Genomic DNA, 19543 nt, shown 5'->3' with positions numbered 1-19543 from the left:
GATTTGTCTTATGGTTTCTTCCCTTTGGCACTTATTTTTTTGGTTGTTCACAATGTGTGCTTCTTGTTTTGGCTACCCGCAATGCTTTGGGATCTTGTTGTTATTATCAGTTACCTATGTACTTTGTAAAGCTCTCTCTTGGAAGTCACTTTGGATAAAAGCGTCTGCTAAATGAATAAATGTATTTTTATTTTTTACTTAAATTGGTACAACAAGACCAAGTTATTTCACATAAACACACACTGGGGAAATTATACTAAAGAGCTGTAGCCTATGGTAAGAAAGAAACTTAAATATGTTCGATCAGCAGTTTGGACTCCTTTAAAGAATGAACATTTGAACTTGGCTGCAATTAAACTTCTCAACCTGCTTGTGATGAAACTTGTTCTACTTAATCATTCACTTTTGTTTTAATATGTATTTACTAATATACATGTTTTCTTTTTGTAAACTCTAAACAATGTGTATAATTTTTTTAAACTATGGCATATACATTTGGGCTAGGATTTAGCAGTGCCGTTGAGAGGCGGCTCTGATATTTACCACCACAAAAAGTCATGAGAAAAAAAATACGAAAGAAGGCCGAGTGCCTTTTCTATGTGGCGTCCCCTTGTGTCGACCACAAATAACTACAAATTGAAAGGACCTGATGACGTCATTGTTTCCCGGTCGTCAGGCGTGATTGCGACATTTTGTTCAAGTGCGAGTGCTATATAGGTCTATGGTACTTATCCGGAATTTGGTCACTGCGCTGCGAGCGACTAGATGCGAATGTAATTCCGCGTGAGCTGAAAAAGAAACTTTTCTGTGGGGTGAAAACTCCTGTGAAGCGAATGAAGAAACAGATTTTGCTTCTTTTTACATTCAGAGGACTTGTGAGAAAAGGAAAAAAGAGTAAAAAAAGAAAATGGCCAATTTTATATTACGGAAAGCTGAACCCAAGGACGTCTCAAACATATTGCGACTCATAAAGGTAGGCACAGCGTATCGATAAAAGAAAAACAAATCTATCCAATCCTATTACAATGTTTTACAATTTCTAAAACCATGTTAAGAACGTATGAACATTTTAGTAAACCTTTCTCTTTCTAGGAACTTGCTAAATTTGAAGAAATGGAAGAACAAGTCATATTGACCGAGAAAGGTGACGTAGCCTACTTTGAATGTGTCACGTTTTGAAACAAAATAAACACAGTTAATCCTTATGTCTCATAAGAAGGCTTTAGGTAAAAAATCTAATTAGGCCTAGCCTACTTCCCCTTTAGAACTACTTGAGGACGGCTTTGGCGATCATCCATTCTACCACTGCATAGTCGCGGAAGTACCCGAAGAGAAGCAGAGCTCTGATGGTAAACAATACTTGAAGGCTTTTCCACAGAATTATTTTTTTCTGATTTGACTGACACACATGGTCAAACTTGTAAAATGCTATTGCGATGAAAAGGCTGTTACATACCGTTTAACTGCAGCCTAACCGTTGGAAGTTTTTACCCAATTTAAAGTGCATTTCTGGCAATAATGAAACAAGTCATAGGCCTACATCAACTGCTAGTCAAGCATTATAGAGAGCTGTGTTCATCTACTGTCAAGTTAGCCAGTTAAGTGAAATATTGGTTAACCATCAGTATTTAAACTCCATATATTTCCCTTGCTGTCCCATTGGATCACAACCCCCCACATGCAGTGGTGCCCCATAGAAGTAAATGACTGTGGCGAACACTAAAATGGTACGCATTTTCTTTGTAGGATATACTGTGATTGGGTTTGCCATGTACTACTTTACTTATGACCCGTGGATTGGGAAGCTGCTCTACCTAGAGGACTTTTATGTAATGGAGGAGTTCAGGGGTAAGTACCTCATCAAAACATTTCCTGGTGTGCTTACGTTCCATTTTAATAAAGTACATCCCTTACGCAGCACTTAAGTTTTATAATCTCTGCCAAGGCTTACTTTACTTCCTATATATATGTACATATTCATTAAGCACACAATCTTAATTAAACCTAAAACAAGCTTTTCAAAAATAATTTCTACTTTACCCCCATTCAGGTTATGGCATCGGTTCCAAAATAATCAAGGATTTAAGTGAGGTGAGTACATCCAACCTTCCACGTTGACATCTTTCTTTCGGTTTTAGTCTAAATGACGCCTCAGAGCAGCTGCTCCACCTCTGTCTCATCTTGGCCTCCACCTTTTTCCTAGACGGCAGTTAAAACCCGCTGCAGCAGCATGCACTTCATAGTGGCAGAATGGAACAAGCCATCTATCGAGTTCTACAAGCGTCGTGGAGCCTCCGACCTCTCTCTTGAGGAGGGCTGGCGGCTGTTTGCTATTGAAAAGGAAGACCTGCTAAAGATCAATGCCAAGTAGAGCTGTTAACTTATCACTCGTAATTGATTCCAGTGGAAGTTGTCCCCTTGTTTGTTTGATTATACGGACACACACCAATATTTTTAAACAATAAACAGGGTTTTGTCCAATTCTTGTCTCGGTTTGATAGGATGACCTCTTATAAGGTTCACATGGGTAAGGATTGTGAAACTCCCAAGACATTTGATGTGTCATCAGAAAATTGTCTCATGATGTTTTTGGTTTCTGTGAGAGGAAGTATACTTTCATCCGCATTTTTCAAAAGAAGGAATTTAATTTGGATTTTTCAACACAGTCCCAGTTTGGAGGGTCAAATGCTGGCACTATAAGAGAAAAGGAGACAGAGTCTTCGGTTTTACTAGTTAATCCTGGAATTTGAAAGCATAATTCTATCCATTCAGTTTTATTAATGGAGTAAAAATGTTTTGTTTGTTAAATGGGCATGTATAATTATTTTTTAATCATGATGCTTGTAAAACTGGATATAAAATAGATTTTTATTTAGCCTTATATAAATACAATCTTGGTGACAGGCCCTATCTTCTACAGAAAGAGGCTAGTGCAAAAGTGAGTCATGAGAACATCGAAATAAGAACAACTGTGCCCATGACAAACCATGGTGTTCAGTAGGATGGAGTACTAATCTTGAGTACTTTTCATCACGCTGTTGGTAGACCTGTAAAATGGATGTAACTATGTTAGATACCAATATAACATTGGTCAAGGTAATCAGAGTAATTACAATAATAGTTTAGTACTGTGTAAGTTAACCATCACTTTTCATGTGTGGAAGGCAAATAGTGCAGTGTTATCCTACAGTTTTGTATATACCTATTCAGGTTTGGTTTCAGGAGCAAGTGCCTCTGGTTTCTCTTCATTCACCGACTACAGAAGGGGAGGTAAGGAATTTCAAGTAAGCCATAAAGAACAAATTACTGATTTACCTGGTAGGCTATGTATATGTTATTTAATGAACTAAATGTTACCTTCTCTACAGCTAGTTTGCTGGCAGGCTTGAACACATTCTCCATGGCAACATAACCCTGCAGTGCTAAATCATACACGTAGTCCCCGGTTGACTAGAGGAACAAAAAAGCATGTTAACGAACTCAACGGAAGTTTTTACTGCACTATGAAACCCGTAATGGGCGCAATACACAAACAATTTGACTGTTGCTTTGTGGACTTTTGTAACAGTGCTTAGTGTATTATGTGTGTCTCATAGCAGTAAGACTTTTCTTCATTTTTTACAAGTAGGTTACAGTAAACTTGAACTAAGCAGACTGTTTTCACCTTAGCGATTGTTGCAGCAGGCTGTGGGTAGTAAAGAGAGGTGCTAATAGCCATCAGGCCAGTAGGGTAGATTAGTCTCTTCACTCTGGAGCCTGGGAAAGGGGAAAAGATAAACCGTGTAAAGTAGATGTTAAAATGACATCATAGATTTCACTCAGAGAAGAAAGTATCTAACGGGACAGATTTAACCGTGACAAATACCATACACTACCATACATTTAAAGACAACCGGTTTCCCAATGCCCCTAAGTGTTTGTTGCCTCTCTTAATCTGTCTGTGTTTACCTTTTGCCAGAAAGATTCCAAGGAAGCCAGTGAAACCAATGATTCCAGCCCGCGGATAGAATTCAGATGGAGGGTTTTTGAGGTAAGCGTAACTATCTGAAAAGAGTAGACTTATCTGATAACTGCCTTCATGGGTGCAGTCACGTAAGGTGAGTCTGAACAATTTTGAATACGTTTCAGTATTATAAGATTTGTTTTCTCACCAGTTCCAAATTGGATAACGCCTTCCACCTTTGGCTTCACTTTCTCATAGGTACCCTTGTATTTCACAAAAAAAATAAAAAAAATAATCTTAGACACATATGGAAAATGTTTGTATTACATTATGCCAATCCTATGTGTACAAAGCTGTGAATCGAAGTGTCGACTGCATGTTATTTGTTTTCTGTTCATTTGGATAATGGACTGTCCTACACTAAGAGGCATTAGTAACTTGCCTTAAAATAGACTAGAAGAATTAGTAACTGGCCTTAAAATAGACTACAAGAATTGCCTACATTACATAAGTTTATTTCAAAGTTTACAATCCCTTTTTTAAGGTTGCAGTTTTTTTACTGCCCAATGCAATCTGGATTTTGCTCTTCAACTGGAAAAAAGCATCAAACAAACATGATTTACTTTTACTAAGACGTGATCCTGAACCAAAGTACCAGCAAAGCTTTTCAAGGATGTTGTTCATAAATGTTTGACAACGGGAGAGTGCCACAACTGGAGATGTATATAGCTAGCTTAGTAGCAACAAAAGTACAGAATGAACACATAAAAAAACATCCACACTCAAGCAAATCTGAAGCGGGCACTGGCACAGGGGGTTGGATGGTGTGACTGACATATTCATATCTGAACTCTGGACCGTGACAGTGTCCAAAGCAGGATATGACACTTCTTGTGTGCATGCATGTGGTTCTGGTGGAGTACCTGGACCTTTTCCACTGCACTGTGAACTGATTGCTGAAAGGGGAGGATAGCATGTGAGCACCATGGAAAGGCAGAGGAAGCAAGCAGCACAATTTTTAAAATGCACCAATTACAGCAATAAGTCATTACATGACTAACATGTCATTAATAATGCCATGCTGCATGGAATCATAGTGAGTGTCTACTTATATCTATGCGTCACATATTTAACAACTACCGGTTGGTGAGACTCACTAAGCAGGATGAGTCAGAGGAAACATACTCGATGTAGGCTACTGGTCACAGCAGGGATACTAGTTATCGATTGCAGAAACAATTAGCTGCTCTAAGACACAGTGAACATTGGAAGTGCATAACAAATCTATGTGTTTGCCCCCAAAAAATGTGAATGTGACTTGACTTCTAAATCGTGTCAAATCAAATTTCATTTGTAAATCGCTTTTTTCAAGCAATGTCACAGAGGGCTTCACATGTGCCCATAGAACCGCAGATGGAAAAACTCCCAGGAAAATTTCACAAACTTCGGTAATAATTCAGTAATTCGTGTCAAACCATCTGTGATGATAAGGCAAGAAAAATCGGCAACTCTATTAAAACCAAGGTTGTTAGGGTTGACCATCAGCATCATGCAAACTTGTTTCACATCGAGTATTTCTACACATACCCAAGAATTACCAAAGTTGAGAGACAACTGAAAAAGAAACTTTGGAACGTTATTATTAGTTATTCATTTACCTGACACCAAGTTGCATAAGGCTCAACCGTTGTCCTTATGGTGGCCACACCTTGCTCCAACTGGCCAGTCTCTGTCTTCACAAACAAAAGCTTCTGCTTAGGGGTTGTGTAGAGAGACAGCTGTAGAGAACAAATTATATTAGACCTGGATGGGGGTTTTCATTGGCTCTTCTCAGGTATGTAAACTCTGTGAAACATTTGTCAATTGAGCCCATTTATACCTCCTCAATATTTACTACAGTGACATTGGACTTGTCTTTGGTAGCAGCAAACACAATCCCTGACATCATTCCCAGATATATAGGCACAGCAGTCACCTAGAAAGAGTTGGCACTGAGTCAGACAAAGTCATTTTAATTCAAGATTTTTTTATCTTCTTCACTTTATTGATCTTTCACAGAATCCATGGTTCAATAAAATGTTGCTCAATGACACTGTACCTGGAAATTGTTATTTCATTGTTTTTGTTATGAGTCTTATCATTAACATTGCATACTGTTCTCTCAGCTAATCCAACATTATAGTAATTAAAATATATTACTATTAGACATCTACCAAAAATCACGAGACAACAGGCCAAATACGAACATTTGTAAATTTCCTGACCTTTGGAGGTATTACCTAGGCCTACTTTTGTGTGAGCTCATCTGTAGCGAATGAAGTCAATTGAAGAACAACATCGCCATCTGGCGTTTCGAAAGAAGGATAATCCTTTTCACATCCAGACATGTGACTCAAATTTGTCTGCAAGAACCAAATTGCTATAGAAATTGGTGTGACATTTCCCTTAATGTGACTGAAAATCATATGAAATTTTACAAATGTAGCTGGCGTACTAGCCTAGGCCTATCTAGCAAATTCGACACGAGTCTCACATTTGACTTCTAGTACCCTTGCAGTCTGACAGCTCTGTCCTTAAAAGTCCTCTTACAGCTTATTAGCCGAGTAGACCGCATTAGACACACTTTGCAATGAGAATGGTGACACGATCTACATATAATTGTCAGATTACAATATACACATGTCAACATAGGTTAAAGGCTGTAGCTAGATACTGTACTACAGTAGATGTAGGCTACTGTAACAGTGTAAACTAGTCTCACCTTGTATCCAAGTAGGGTAAAGTATCCAAGCTACCTTTGCCACAGTTCCTACGGTGTCTCTGAAAGGACATGCACCGATCTGTTGGGCACTAATGCGAAAAGTCGCTCTTTACCATTTTGCCCACCTTGGTGCAGCTGTTCCAAACGTAGGCTTGTCTATATCTCAACCTATTCAAGGAATACTGAGCAAAAACTCTTGCTGCGACGAATTAGTCTACTTTTGTCACTGGCAGCGGCAGGTGTAAGAGTCGTCTCCCTAGCAACTATAACTCAAAAGACAGTTACAAGCCAATCTTTCGGCGCCCAGTTGCATTCTATTGTGGCCAGTTGTCAACATCACACAATCATATGGAGTATGGGTAAGGTTTGAGATAACGCAAATACACAACGAAGGGCATAGCCTACATACAGTGCGTAGATCAAGTTAACATTCGTGTGCATATATATTACAGAACCGACCAAAAGTGTGTATTTGGCGCAAAGAAGATTCAAGCATACTGGAGGTGTTACCAAGACAGGCGACTATTTCAACTACTGTTGGAGACTGTGCGTGCTGCTGTAGGTGAATATTGTCATCATTCAGAACATCCGAGTTAAAATGGGAGTCCGAATAGGCTAATGGAGTTGTACCGTATGCTTTTATAGGAGAACTGCCTGGCACCTGCTGTTCTCCGCCTAATTAGCCCAATAGAAGCGGATCTGTTAAAAGATCCGAGTATGCATTGCGAGGTCAGATTCAGGTAACCAGTGACAGGTATCTTTACATTTGTCAACATTGATTGTCTCTTCACAGCAAATTACATTAAGCACACAAATGCAGTTGGTTATTAACACAACTTTATTATAAAAGTATCAATAAATCATTAACTACCACTCCACTACCACTAAAAAGGATAGCCTAGAAGTAAAACATTTTTTAATAGCCATTACTTTAGCCTTATCCAAACAATCAGTGATCTGTCTGGATTAAAGATTTTCAGGTTCCAAGTTTCCTCCAGTGATAGTCTTTAAGATTTTCCACATCGGTGGAGGACGACAGTACATTTCTGGAAAAAGAGTGTTTCAGCCCAATAATTTGGTAATTGTTCACTTACCCTCTCAATATGTGGTCAATAATATAATCCATTATTAGATTCATTGTCCATCCTGCTAAAATGCTGACATTCCCTATGGGAATACCTTTATACACAATATACGGAAGCCTATCTCAATTTGTCCTCATGTTCTCTATAATTGTCCAGGGAACAACAGACACTCGCAGAATGATGGGGAGCAGGATTTTCTTAAATCATATCCTGGCTGATGAGATCCAGAGACAAGGCAGAACAGTTGTAGATACATCTGATGTAACATGTATGAGGGACTACATGCAGGTGAGCGAAGGAGTGACAAGGGCAGTTTCTTGTCCACTTTATTTGATAGACCATAGGAATAAAGCCTTTGCCAACGTGTCTACAGTATACAAGTCATGTGGATGAGCTCCCTGCATACCTTGGTGGAAGAGAAAACACGTGGAGATCCCTCTCTCTGAAGGTACTGCCTCAGAGGGGTACTGCGACAGACAGGCTTCAGCAAAAGCGCCTGTTGTCTCTGTGGCGGGATGGGGGGCAGAACCCTCGACTGCAGAGGTCTAAAGAATCCGAGGAAACTGTTATTGCTCTCTGATGTCTCAGTTTCTACATAACAACATAACATTGTCTATTACCAAATTAGATATTAATAACAGTAAAGTACTATTGCGTAGTGCAAAATGTGTTAACAGTGTATTATGATCATCTATTAGGAAATGAGTTATTAATTATGGTTACTTTATGGTCTTCACTTGATGTTAGGTCTCCTGCCACGCCCCCCTCTTCCATTGTTTCAACTAAACGATCAGTCCTCAATCCAACACCAATCTTGCCAATTTGTCACTCCTCCCGAAAGTGCAGCACCACTCACCGCATGAGACAGCTGCACTTGCTACAGGAACAACTCGGGGTGAGTGCTTCAAACAACTACGCTCTTCATGTGTCTCACACCTTTGTGGTACCGATTGGGGCGAGGATGTGACCGAGTGCAAGTCCACCAAGCTATTTAGCAGAGCTTTCACTTCAAATGTGACGATCACTGACTGAATCACTGAACTGTGAGACACCTAGGGCCGTCTTGTTTCTACCATCTTGAATAGGAAGAAGACAACAATGGACAATGGAGAACAATGGAGCAAGATGTAGACAGTCAGGAGAACTTCGGTATTGAAGGACTTGAGGAGTCTGTTTCAACATGTGTGGCTGTGCCTCTGGTGGAGGAGAAAGGCTCCAGTGATGTTTCCTTCTCTGAGTGGGAGGAAGAGGCCGATGAACTTTACACATGGACAAAGCAACTTGATATCTCTGACATTGACACTGTACCCTACCTACAAGACAAGTAATTTCAACTTGGTTTACCCATGTCAGAGGAGAGGAGGCTAAACGGCATCATACATTTGAACTTGAATGTATATAAAGTAATTGCATTTTTTATTTTTTTTACAAATTAAAGAAGGTACAGTAAGCTGTAGGCTATTCATATTTTTATGGTAGGTCATTTTTTACATTGGATACACCCCTGTGAAAATATGTAATTTTTGCATATCCTTACCCCCTTGATATGGTCTCCACTCCCTGCAATATTGCTCTTATAAAATCAATTTGTTCTCCATATCCTATGCAGAATTAAAGTTGCATGCCCAGTATAAGCAAACTAAACATACACTAGGCCCAGGCAGCCAAAGACTGAGGCTCATATCCTGACCATGGCCTGCTTGCTGACTACCGGTAGGATTTCCAGACTTCTTCCGCATTTTCCTACAACTCTAAGGCTGTGACGTGTTGTGCTGACGGCGGCCTTGGTGCTGGCGGAGCTGGGGGCTGTAGCGATTCCGAGTTTCACTGAAGCTCCAAAAGACTACCGGCCCCTCCCTCCCTGCGCCTCGGCGGCCCGCCCAACCGGCTCAAACTCCCGACTGAATCCAGCCCGAGTCTGGGGAAACCTGACGGCCTGGCGAGACAAAAATCAAGACTATCCCGTACCCACCATACACTCAGGTATGCAATCTATTGTGCTCGTATTCATGCATGTGGAAAAAAAAGTAAATTGCCTGGTCCGACCGCTGTGAGATTGCACGGGCATTTTTTTTATTTACGTTTTTCTACCTTCGAAGCTGGGAGGAGGGGAGGATCGTAGGCCCGTTCATTTGGGCCCAGGCCTCAAATGGGCCACAATTAGCTTGTCTTCTCAACGAAGTTAGCTAGCCATTAAGATAAGAAAACAAGCGAATGCATGGATGATCTGGATGATCCGTATGATACACCAATATATTCGTGGTCGTTTTTATGAAACGTAATGTATCTTTGCATATGTGAAATACTTTGTAGCTAACATTTTTGTTCGATAACAGATGTACCAATCTCAAACAAAATGGCGCATGGCTTTGAAACAGACGCAAATGAGCTAACGCTAACGTTAGGGGTTTCTTGTTCGTAGACAAGGGCCGCAGTGGCAGTGGTTGTATACTCAGTAGCTAGCAGGTTTTGTTAAACTGTCATTTGTTTACAACCGCTCGTACGTGGGTGTGATCAGCTGTCTTTAGATGTGTATTTTGTGAAACGTGTTTTCCTGATTATATTGGCAATGGCATGGGTGACACTGTAGTAGGTAAATAAATAGTTAGATATACTACTTAGCAAGACATTCATTGGGAATATCTTCAATGTTAATTAGGTACAATTGATTTGTATGATATGGTTTAAATATAGCTAACATGTATCTTGCAAGTTCCCCAATTTTGCAGCCGCAGAAAGCTAGTATTAGTTATCTGTGAAGCCAACTAACCTTTTGGCAAAATATAAGCCAGTTTTCAATTGAACTGGTAGCTACCTTCCTTGTTTCGTTTTCTTGTGGTACGATTTTTGCAGTTCGTCTAATTACATCATGCGCAGCTGTTTGATATAAGGGTCACAACGAAGCGCCCTCACCGCTGTCAATCGCCACCATAGATTGTGTGTGATCGATGCTTCGCTAGGCTAGCTAATTAAGTGGCACCACGGCTAAATGACAGAAACCTTTGTTTAAGCATCGCAATATGACTGATTATTGATTATAAAACGATATGCATGGTTCAAATGAGTCTCCATATACGGATTTTGTAATGGAAATGTTATGCTTGTATCCTTTATGCAAACAATCTGCAGACGAAATCGTTGCTATAAATATTACTCCTAATGCACCATCCCCTACGCAAAGATACACACACAGAGCACGGTGCAAACATCAATTTATATTTTACCACACTACCATGTGTAATTTATTGACTGTATCCGTGCCTTTGCATATGATTGGAAACCTACAATTTAGACAATAGCTTTCTTTTGTATTTACTTCCTTTGCCTAAACCACAGTTAATCTCCAATAAATGGTAGTCTAATTATTCAAGTGTCTTTTGTTCAGCTTCATTGGACAATAATTTGATGAATGTATGTCTCCAGCTCTCCAGTAACAGATGCAGTGTAAGGACAATGGATGAGGATGAGACAAGGCTTGCACTCAGTTCCCAAGAGCCCAAAATTATATTGCATGGATCAGGTAACGGAGAACAAAATGACATTGTTTATTGGAATACTCTGTAGGATATTCTTGTCCAAACTGTGTTTTGAACCTGTGAACACTCACGTTTTACTTCCCTTTGTGTTGTAGATGACGGAGGTGCTGGCGGAGAGGAGTTTGTGGTGGAACTACAGGAGACCGTTTTGGTGTCTGAGGGCGAGGGCGAGGGAATGGCAGTGCACAGGTTTGCCCCCGAGGAGCTAGTGATTCAGGACGCCGTCGAGGACGTGGTGGCTGAGTATGTGCACTGCGAGGAGGATGAGGATGTTGCCGTGGAGACCTGTGGGATGTCCTTGGAGGGAGAGGAGGAGGGGGTTGCCATGGGAGACATCCCTGAGGAAGATGGATTGGATCCGGAGCAAGAGGACCCAGAGGGTTGTGGTGACTACCTGATGATCTCTTGTAAGTTTTAGCCCTTCGACTTAAAATCAACACCCTTCTGTTAAGGCAAAATCTCTCATCCTATTATCTCAGTCTCGCTTAAATTGAGGTTGTATGGCCTGCGTAATGTTTTCCGGAAAAGTGCACCATCCATCGCTGGCTCTTGTAAAGTGTGAGTGAGGGATGTCTAAAATGTTCTAGAAATCCTACTTTTCCTACTCTTACTAGTTTTATATTTCCAGCACACAATCAGCCTTGTGGTATTAGATATGCACGGACCATAGCTAATAGGAGCTTCTCCAACCAACCAAAGTTGTTGTTTTTTCCAGGGCGGAGGGGGGGAGAGTGTATATACAGCAATACTCCCTTTTGTCTTTTCTCACAATGTTTCATGTCTAACTCTTTCCCTCCTCTCGTCCCTGCTTTGTTTTGCCACAGTGGATGAGGCAGGTAAAATGGTGTCAGATGACGGGACAGAGGTCACAGTGGAGGGGGCAGTGGAGGACCAGGAAGTGGAGAAGGATGAAGATGGCCAGGAGGTCATCAAAGTGTACATTTTCAAGGCCGACTCTGGGGAGGACGACATGGGTAAGAGCTACAACCACTTCCTTCGTAGACACGCTGACTGGAACTTTCTGTGTACGCTTTGTGTACTTGTTTTTATTGGTTGCCTAAATTGACTCAGAGAAGTCCCAAAGTATATGCAGTTTTGTTTAAGTGTTATGCTTGTGCGGTTTGTGTAGGAGAAACGGTGGATGTCAGTGATGGCGAGCCAGAGAGTGTACCCCTGGCGGATACCTCTGGGCGACCCGTCAGAGAGAAGATGGTCTACATGTCTGTGGGAGACTCCCATCACAATCAGGGCAACCATGGTAGGTGTTTCTCTCTCTTTTCTTTGTACAGAGGTAAATCTCAATGAGTGAAATATTCAAGTGTGAGAGCATGCGTGCTTTAAAGATTTCAAAGAGATTCGTTGGTTGTACGCACAGTGTTACACAGGTCATTGTACTAATGTAGTTCTCTGGACAAGGCAACAGCCACGTAAGAAGCAAAGATTAATTACATGTATTAATGTAAAAAGTACATATTAATTTAGTTAACTTAGGACATATGAATACGTTTATATTAAGGGCTGGCAAAAATACCCAAAACAGCGATGGCAATAAAAGTAGCAACAACAATGAAGTTGGAACAGCAATAAAAACAGCCACAGTAATAAGAAAGTACTATGGCAGCAATAAATATAGCAAAAATGCGACAATAAACGCTGTCAGCGAAAATAGGTGTATAGACAGTTATAACGGGGAATAAAATGTAATCAAGATGACGTGAGGGAGTACCAATGGATGTGTACTTTCAGTAGATCAAGTTTGATGATTGTGATTTGTAAATTCCTGGGGGTACGAAACTGTCATGTGCTAGGACTGCGTGGCCATGTGTTCAGCGGATGCGTATGTTCGAATAACAAGTGTTGCGTGCACTTCTCGTGATCCTGTGTAGGAACGTCAAAGGTGTCCGATGACGTGTACATGGAGGTGGTGGTGGGAGGGGAGGAGCCAGTGAGTCACGAGCGCTCGTACGACGGCACGGCTCTCAGCAAGGACTTCATGCCCGTGGCGTGGGCCGCGGCTTACGGTGAGCAGCAGCTTTCAGAAGAAACCCATTTGGAACGGTGCACTTTCAACTCAGTTTTCCACTTTTTGAAGAAGACATAAGTAGTCCCTGTTGGTGTAGAACCGTACTTGTGTTTGGTGTGTCAACACGTGGGTTTGATCACGTGTGCCTGTCGTTTCCTTCATGTTGTGTGCAGGCGCTGAGGACAGTGAAAGTTGCGAGAACCGTAACGGGGCCGCCAGTGCTCTCCTGCACATTGACGAGTCCGACGGAGGCGACAAGCTCAACAGACAGAGGAGCAAAAGCAAAAGACGAGCCGAACCGCGTCAGGTCCAGACAGGTGAGGAACATTCGTCCATGGACCGCTGCATGCTACGTGTCTCATAAGAGTCCCCCTGTGGTGTGTTCAGGTCGATATATACTTTGTTGTATTTGGTGTCGGTGACTTTCCTCCACCGTAAAGCGTAGCTCCGACCGTAAAGGAGTAAGTTCACTTGATTTTCCCCGTGTAATGTCTCTCTTTCTCTCGTTTACCATGTAGCCATCATCATTGGCCCCTATGGCCAGCCTCTGACGGTATACCCCTGCATGCTCTGCGGCAAGAAGTTCAAGTCCCGAGGCTTCCTCAAACGCCACACCAAGAACCACCATCAGGAAGTGTTGACCAGGAAGAAGTACCAGTGCACCGACTGCGAGTTCACCACCAACAAGAAGGCGAGCCTCCACAACCACATGGAAGTCCACACGCTAAGCAACAAGGCCCCGTTCGAGTGCGAGATGTGCGGCAAGGAGTTTCACCAGCAGGCAGCGCTGTTCTCGCATCGCCTCCAGCACCACCACCGGGATCCCAAGAGTGTTCAGGTACCTTCTCAAACCAATAAGATGCACAAGTGTAAGTTCTGTGACTATGAGACGGCCGAACAGGGGCTGCTCAACCGGCACTTGCTGGCCGTCCACAGCAAAAGCTTCCCTCACATCTGTGTCGAGTGCGGCAAAGGCTTCCGGCACCCCTCGGAGCTCAAGAAACACATGCGCACGCACACGGGCGAAAAGCCCTACTCCTGCCTCTACTGCGACTACAAGTCGGCCGATTCCTCCAACCTCAAGACGCACATCAAGACCAAGCATAGCAAGGAGATGCCCTACAAGTGCGAGCGCTGCTTCCAGACCTTCGCCGAGGAGGAGGAGCTGCTGCAACACAGCCTGACCCACGAGGAGGCCAAGACCCACCAGTGCGCTCACTGCGACCACAAGAGCTCCAACTCCAGCGACTTGAAGCGCCACATCATATCCGTGCACACCAAGGACTACCCCCACAAGTGCGCCGTCTGCGGCAAAGGCTTCCACCGGCCCTCGGAACTCAAGAAGCACTCGGCGTCGCACCGTGCCAAGAAGCTGCATCAGTGCCGGCACTGCAACTTCAAGATCGCAGACCCCTTCGTGCTGAGTCGCCACATCCTGTCGGTCCACACGAAAGAACAGCAGGCCTCGCCGGAAAAACCGGAAGCCAAGCGAACCTTTGAGGGGCCGGCCCCCAGCACGGTGGCAAAGAAGGCTGGCTCCGGGGGGGTCAGCTTTGCCAGTATCGCCAGCGTGCCCAACGTGTCCAGTGGGGGCAAGGGGCCGAGGGAGAGGCGGGTGTACCAATGCCAGTACTGTGACTACAGCACTGGGGACGCCTCGGGCTTCAAGCGCCATGTGATTTCCATCCACACAAAAGACTACCCTCACCGCTGCGAGATCTGCTCCAAAGGCTTCCGTAGGCCCTCGGAGAAGAACCAGCATATCCTGCGCCACCACAAGGACCTGGTGCAGGGAGAGTGACCTCCCTCCCCACCCACCCCTCCCCCCTCCCTGGCGTTGGTTCTTTCTTGTGCCACCAACCGACCACAGCAACACTAATGCAGCCACTACCACCACAACATAATCAGTGCAACCTTAGTACTGTGCCTCGCCAATGGAGACCAGTGACATTTGATGTTTGTTTATACGTCTGAATGAGTGTGTGCGTGCATTTTAAACATTAACAAGTAGTCAGCTTTTTTTTTATTTTCCTTCTTTTTTTTAATAATTATTCCATCAACCATATGTATCACCTACACAAAACCAGCTTGCGTATAAGCTCTCTGGTGAAGGGTGACAGAGACTTGTAAAGACTTGCACTTTAACTGCATGTGTCCCATTGCAAGAGACAGTGTGCATGGCAGAGCGTGCAAGAGTCTGGACCCTGTGCTTCTTTTGTAGATACATGTTTGTTTTTTTTTACTCCAGTCACTCCATTTAGTTCTTATAAAAGTTATAAAGATTAGTTTGTAACGTCACATAAAATATTAAATGAATCACTTACAGGATGTTTGTATTTAAACAATGAGATGGACTTTGATTTACCCGACAAAGAAACGCTTAGTCGTTAAAGAGAGGTACTTCTAATAGCACTTGCCAATTGATTGTTTTAATATTATGAATGCAGTTGTGAAGTTCAGAACTATAATTAAGGTTCTGAATGCTGTGTGCTTGAGTCGATTTTGACATACAGACATATGTATCTATTGTGCTTCCTGGTGTTCTGACCCACATTTGTCATCATACATTTGTATTGTAAGGAGAATTGTTATAAAAATGGTTATGTTGCTACCCAGTGTCCAAAGGAGTCAAGACTGCATCTGGCTGCAACCGTCCCACATAGCAGTGAAAATCAACTGGTCCATCTGAGTGGTCTGAATGTCATAGCTCGATAAGTTAGCAGTGAATTGTAGATCATGCCAGTGCAGTAAATATCTCCATACTCTCCAAGTTTACATGGCCCAGTCAAATATTTGGAATGATTAAAGTGGCCATCTGAGTGGACACACTAAGCAGTAGGGAAGGGGTATCTTGTACCACTGATTCAAATGACTATGGACTGAATTACCCATACAGATCTGCTCCTATTGTTGGAAAGGAAATTGTATTTGTTGTACCCTTGGTAGAACTAAAACAGTGAGGGCTGGTGGTATATTTGTGTTCTGGCTTTTTTTGCCTGTTATCATTTCCGTTTTATATTTATTTCATCATGATTTGTTGTATAGTTCAGTGTAACTAGAATTCTATGGGACGTAAATTATTGTTTTGTACACAAATCTGTAAAAAGTGTGTAGATGTAAACATTTGTGAAGGAGAAGGAATCATTTGAACTGTGTTATGGATGTACTTGGTGTATTTGTTAAAAAAAGAAAACGGGAGCAAAATAAAAAGCTAAAGTATTTTACCTGTGGGTCTCTTTATTTATGTGCTCCACCTAAGATATGTAATAAATGTGTCAGCCAGCCAGTAGTGGTTCAAAAGGGGGTTGGATTCAAGTACGCCACAAACAATTAATAGGGTGTTGGAGGAACGGCAGGTGAGCTGGATTGATTCCGGTCGGTGGACAGGGGTCAGGTGTACACCCTCTGTCCATGTTGCAGACGGGTCTTGGGTTTGTATGATGCAAAACAATTGGATATGGTGCATTGCTGGATAGACGGTGCTAGTGTGTGTATGATTCAGTATAAGAGTGCTTCAGGAAGTGTTTTACTGCTCTTGCCATAGTTATTGTGAGTGTTGTTTTGTGGCTTGGTATTTTATATTAGTCTGTCCTGGCATATCAGGGGAAGTTGTTTTGCATGTTTATTTAATTTGTGTGTCTCCCACGCTCGCAGAATGTTGGGGAAGCGCTGGTCCAACGTGGATGCCCGATCTTTCACGAGTATGTATATGATCACTGTGCAGTGTATGCACTATTCATTTCAAAGTTTCAGTCAACATAGAACAACAGAATACTGGAGAATATTTTATTGGAACTTATATTGTTACAAATCCGGGAAGGTAGAAGGTTAGCAGCATCCAGGTGGTATTTGTCAAAAGAATTTGTGGTGAACACAAGCCTCGTCTTGGCCTTTTTACCACCATGTCACAAGGGCCATCAAGAGACTGCTGTTTGTGGGTTGCATTCAGGCACTACACTCACCTAGACAAAGGCAACAAAACATTTGTAAGATTTTTTCACTCACAGTTGGCAAACTATAAAGAGAAACCTTGAGGAGAGTACCATTTTTGGGGAGGATAGCGATGTTCTCTGGCAGGATTCCAACTTCCACGGAGAACTGCCTGAACTTATCCAACAGGTCTGGGCTCAAGTCAGCCGCACGGCCTGAAGATAAAACAGGTCAATGCAAGTCGTTGTCAGGAGAAACATGCCAAGCATTCTCCAAGTCACCACATCCAGACCCAGTATAGAATGACCTCTGGGTGGCCACTGGGCAATCGAAACAGGTTAGGATTGGTCTGTGGCAACTGACAACCAATGAACTGTACGTGATTATACGTGACTTTGTTATGATCAGTTGGATGCGGCCATGTTGCACTACACATACAGTTTGTGTCAAAACTGACAACGGTGGGGCAACGAACAAGGTGTTGATATGGAGGCATGTTCACTATGCCAGGACCTGGAGGAGGATGGGAGAGTGACCTCACCGTAGAGTTTATTGAGAGTGGTAGTAACGCCCCCCTTGGTCTTGATAGTGTGGATGAGGGCGTACTCATCGTACTTCACATCAACCACACGCATGTCGTTTTCATTATTCCAGCCTAAAGTGAGTGGAATGATAAGACAAGGTTTGAAAAAAAACAAGGTTTGGCCAACTCCGAAGTATTGTATTTGTGATGGTGTGTACGCCTCTGTATGCTGTATTTGACACTCACGTTCGCTCTTGAAGATGAACTTTCCATTAACGTCTGTTTTCTGAGCCAGGTGGGACATTCTCCAGCAAGAGCCATCAGAACTGGAATGCACAGTCAAATGGATCCTCACTATCTCCTCTTCCCCCATTACACCCACACACAAGCACAGTCAGTCTCGATGTGTCAACTTATGTCTGTCTCCCTCGTTGGGTCACTTACTTCAGGCTGGCGTATGCCATGTCTAAGTCCCCGTTAGCAGTGGGTGTCAGAATGGCAGTACCCATCTTCATGCTACTCCTGTGGTTCACAAACCACTGGGCATCAGTGGCGAAGCCAATCAGATACCACTTCCCGGCCATCTATAGAGAAGAAAGACGTGATCTAAATGAAGCACACATCACTATCCTATCCACAGAGATGTACTCGGAAGTACGAGGATGGTAAACCTGAGTGCAGTATGAACGCTGCAAAGACATGCAAATATTTCAAGTATCACAGAGCTGGGAAAGCAATGGGGTCCTAACATGTTCCATGGCACAACCTTAAACTGTAAAAAATGGCATTAAACGTATAAGTTCATATTTACTCTTAATGTTGACCAACATTATCATCATTTAAGGCACTGCATCCCTGATTTTCTCAGGATTGTTCCATTCCTCGTCGCTCTATTTTTTTGTTCATTTTGAGTTTGTCTCTCTATAGCACCTGCTATCATTCGACTTGTTTTCTTACCCTTTGCACGTCAAAGTCTCCTTGGGGAATGACCTCCGTTGAGACAGCCAGAGAGCAGAGAAGGACTCCCAGTGCTCCCAGGAGCAAATTTGCCATCGCTAAACAGCTGAGCAGGGTGTCTTGCAGGGACAGAAAGAACTGACTGATTTTTCACTCTGGGGTCTGTCACTCCTATATATACAGTTTGTAAGGCTGATGTAACGTAACTCCACCCCTCCTCTCCTCCCTTTACCCGCCACACCCTCTTTGAAGCACGCACACATATAATAACACACACGCCAGGTGCACACACGCACTCTGGCCGCTGTCTGCAAACACAATGACCTTGCATAATAGACATGAAAATAGAGACAGGGGAAAACAAACTTGGGGAGGGGGGGGGGGGGGGGGGTCTTGGTCCTCTTTCCTTAGTCTCGGAGGTTGGGAGAGATGCCTTCAAAAACATTTACTATCTTCAAAGTTATAAGCATGTATCTTTTTGCATCAGCAACAACCATTTAACAGCGCTGAAAGTGGTTGAACTTGGCAGTAAAGCTTTAGGAAACAAGGATATTACATCCAATAAAGGTTTGTGTTGCTGGTAGAAATTCCATTCCTATATGGAATGGAATAATACTGTATGTGATCACGTGTGCATCAAAAGGGGTCTCAAAGCTCTTGTGTAGGTAGCATTAACGTGACAATTTAGAAGCAGCAGACAGACAATAATCAACAAAACAGTGACTGCCTCTCCAGTTCTTTCTGCGGTCACAGAACAGAATAAAATTCAACTGTCAGCACTTTTG

The 19543-nt window shown here is 42.7% G+C and overlaps 5 protein-coding genes across 15 annotated transcripts; 3 read left to right on the top strand and 2 right to left on the bottom strand.

The window, feature by feature from the left end:
• The first annotated feature begins 720 nt into the window (after positions 1–720).
• LOC146246053 (diamine acetyltransferase 1-like) lies at positions 721–2481 on the top strand. Its single transcript, XM_084683534.1, has 6 exons — positions 721–973; positions 1093–1144; positions 1266–1349; positions 1747–1848; positions 2051–2091; positions 2204–2481. Exons 1-6 carry the CDS (start codon positions 908–910, stop codon positions 2369–2371), a joined length of 513 nt encoding a protein of 170 aa, XP_084539660.1. The 5' UTR covers positions 721–907; the 3' UTR covers positions 2372–2481.
• Positions 2482–2625: 144 nt separating this feature from the next.
• On the bottom strand, positions 2626–6937 carry apooa (apolipoprotein O, a). 6 transcript variants are annotated; one of them, XR_014734531.1, is made up of 11 exons: positions 6705–6936; positions 5823–5918; positions 5602–5721; positions 4867–4899; positions 4152–4206; positions 3949–4044; positions 3665–3756; positions 3358–3450; positions 3203–3256; positions 2987–3047; positions 2626–2694 (listed from the first exon to the last, which is right to left on the bottom strand). XR_014734531.1 is itself a non-coding variant. In XM_084683531.1 (11 exons), the coding sequence occupies exons 3-10, from the start codon at positions 5889–5891 to the stop codon at positions 3203–3205; spliced, it is 612 nt and encodes a 203-aa protein (XP_084539657.1). In that variant the 5' UTR covers positions 5892–5918; positions 6208–6345; positions 6705–6937; the 3' UTR covers positions 2626–3047. The 6 variants fall into 6 exon arrangements, 5 of the variants coding, with proteins under 5 accessions (XP_084539657.1, XP_084539656.1, XP_084539654.1 ...); XM_084683531.1 differs by adding an exon at positions 6208–6345 and having other exon boundaries at positions 2626–3047; positions 6705–6937; XM_084683530.1 differs by adding an exon at positions 6223–6345 and having other exon boundaries at positions 2626–3047; positions 6705–6937.
• Positions 6923–9239, top strand: c20hxorf58 (chromosome 20 CXorf58 homolog). 5 transcript variants are annotated; one of them, XR_014734529.1, is made up of 8 exons: positions 6923–7063; positions 7157–7262; positions 7350–7458; positions 7677–7782; positions 7946–8077; positions 8163–8332; positions 8537–8684; positions 8875–9239. XR_014734529.1 is itself a non-coding variant. In XM_084683526.1 (8 exons), the coding sequence occupies exons 1-8, from the start codon at positions 7053–7055 to the stop codon at positions 9115–9117; spliced, it is 1011 nt and encodes a 336-aa protein (XP_084539652.1). In that variant the 5' UTR covers positions 6929–7052; the 3' UTR covers positions 9118–9239. The 5 variants fall into 5 exon arrangements, 2 of the variants coding, with proteins under 2 accessions (XP_084539652.1, XP_084539653.1); XR_014734528.1 differs by having other exon boundaries at positions 7157–7266; positions 7350–7444; XM_084683526.1 differs by having other exon boundaries at positions 6929–7063; positions 7350–7444.
• Positions 9240–9517: 278 nt separating this feature from the next.
• LOC146246050 (zinc finger Y-chromosomal protein 1) lies at positions 9518–16572 on the top strand. 2 transcript variants are annotated; one of them, XM_084683524.1, is made up of 8 exons: positions 9518–9772; positions 11213–11309; positions 11421–11732; positions 12150–12299; positions 12455–12583; positions 13212–13346; positions 13522–13665; positions 13867–16572. In XM_084683524.1, the coding sequence occupies exons 2-8, from the start codon at positions 11243–11245 to the stop codon at positions 15147–15149; spliced, it is 2220 nt and encodes a 739-aa protein (XP_084539650.1). In that variant the 5' UTR covers positions 9518–9772; positions 11213–11242; the 3' UTR covers positions 15150–16572. The 2 variants fall into 2 exon arrangements, with proteins under 2 accessions (XP_084539650.1, XP_084539651.1); XM_084683525.1 differs by lacking the exon at positions 9518–9772 and adding an exon at positions 9911–10067.
• A 548-nt stretch (positions 16573–17120) lies between these two features.
• On the bottom strand, positions 17121–18895 carry LOC146246049 (lipocalin). The gene is made up of 6 exons (XM_084683870.1): positions 18759–18895; positions 18246–18385; positions 18048–18127; positions 17820–17933; positions 17392–17493; positions 17121–17310 (listed from the first exon to the last, which is right to left on the bottom strand). The coding sequence occupies exons 1-6, from the start codon at positions 18852–18854 to the stop codon at positions 17294–17296; spliced, it is 549 nt and encodes a 182-aa protein (XP_084539996.1). The 5' UTR covers positions 18855–18895; the 3' UTR covers positions 17121–17293.
• Between the last annotated feature and the right edge of the window lie 648 nt (positions 18896–19543).

The sequence above is a fragment of the Hypomesus nipponensis genome, chromosome 20, assembly GCF_054491055.1.
Source record: "Hypomesus nipponensis isolate SF chromosome 20, ASM5449105v1, whole genome shotgun sequence".
Lineage (NCBI taxonomy): Eukaryota > Metazoa > Chordata > Actinopteri > Osmeriformes > Osmeridae > Hypomesus > Hypomesus nipponensis.
Note: the sequence above shows the minus strand (reverse complement) of the source record. Positions and strands in the feature narration are given on the sequence as shown.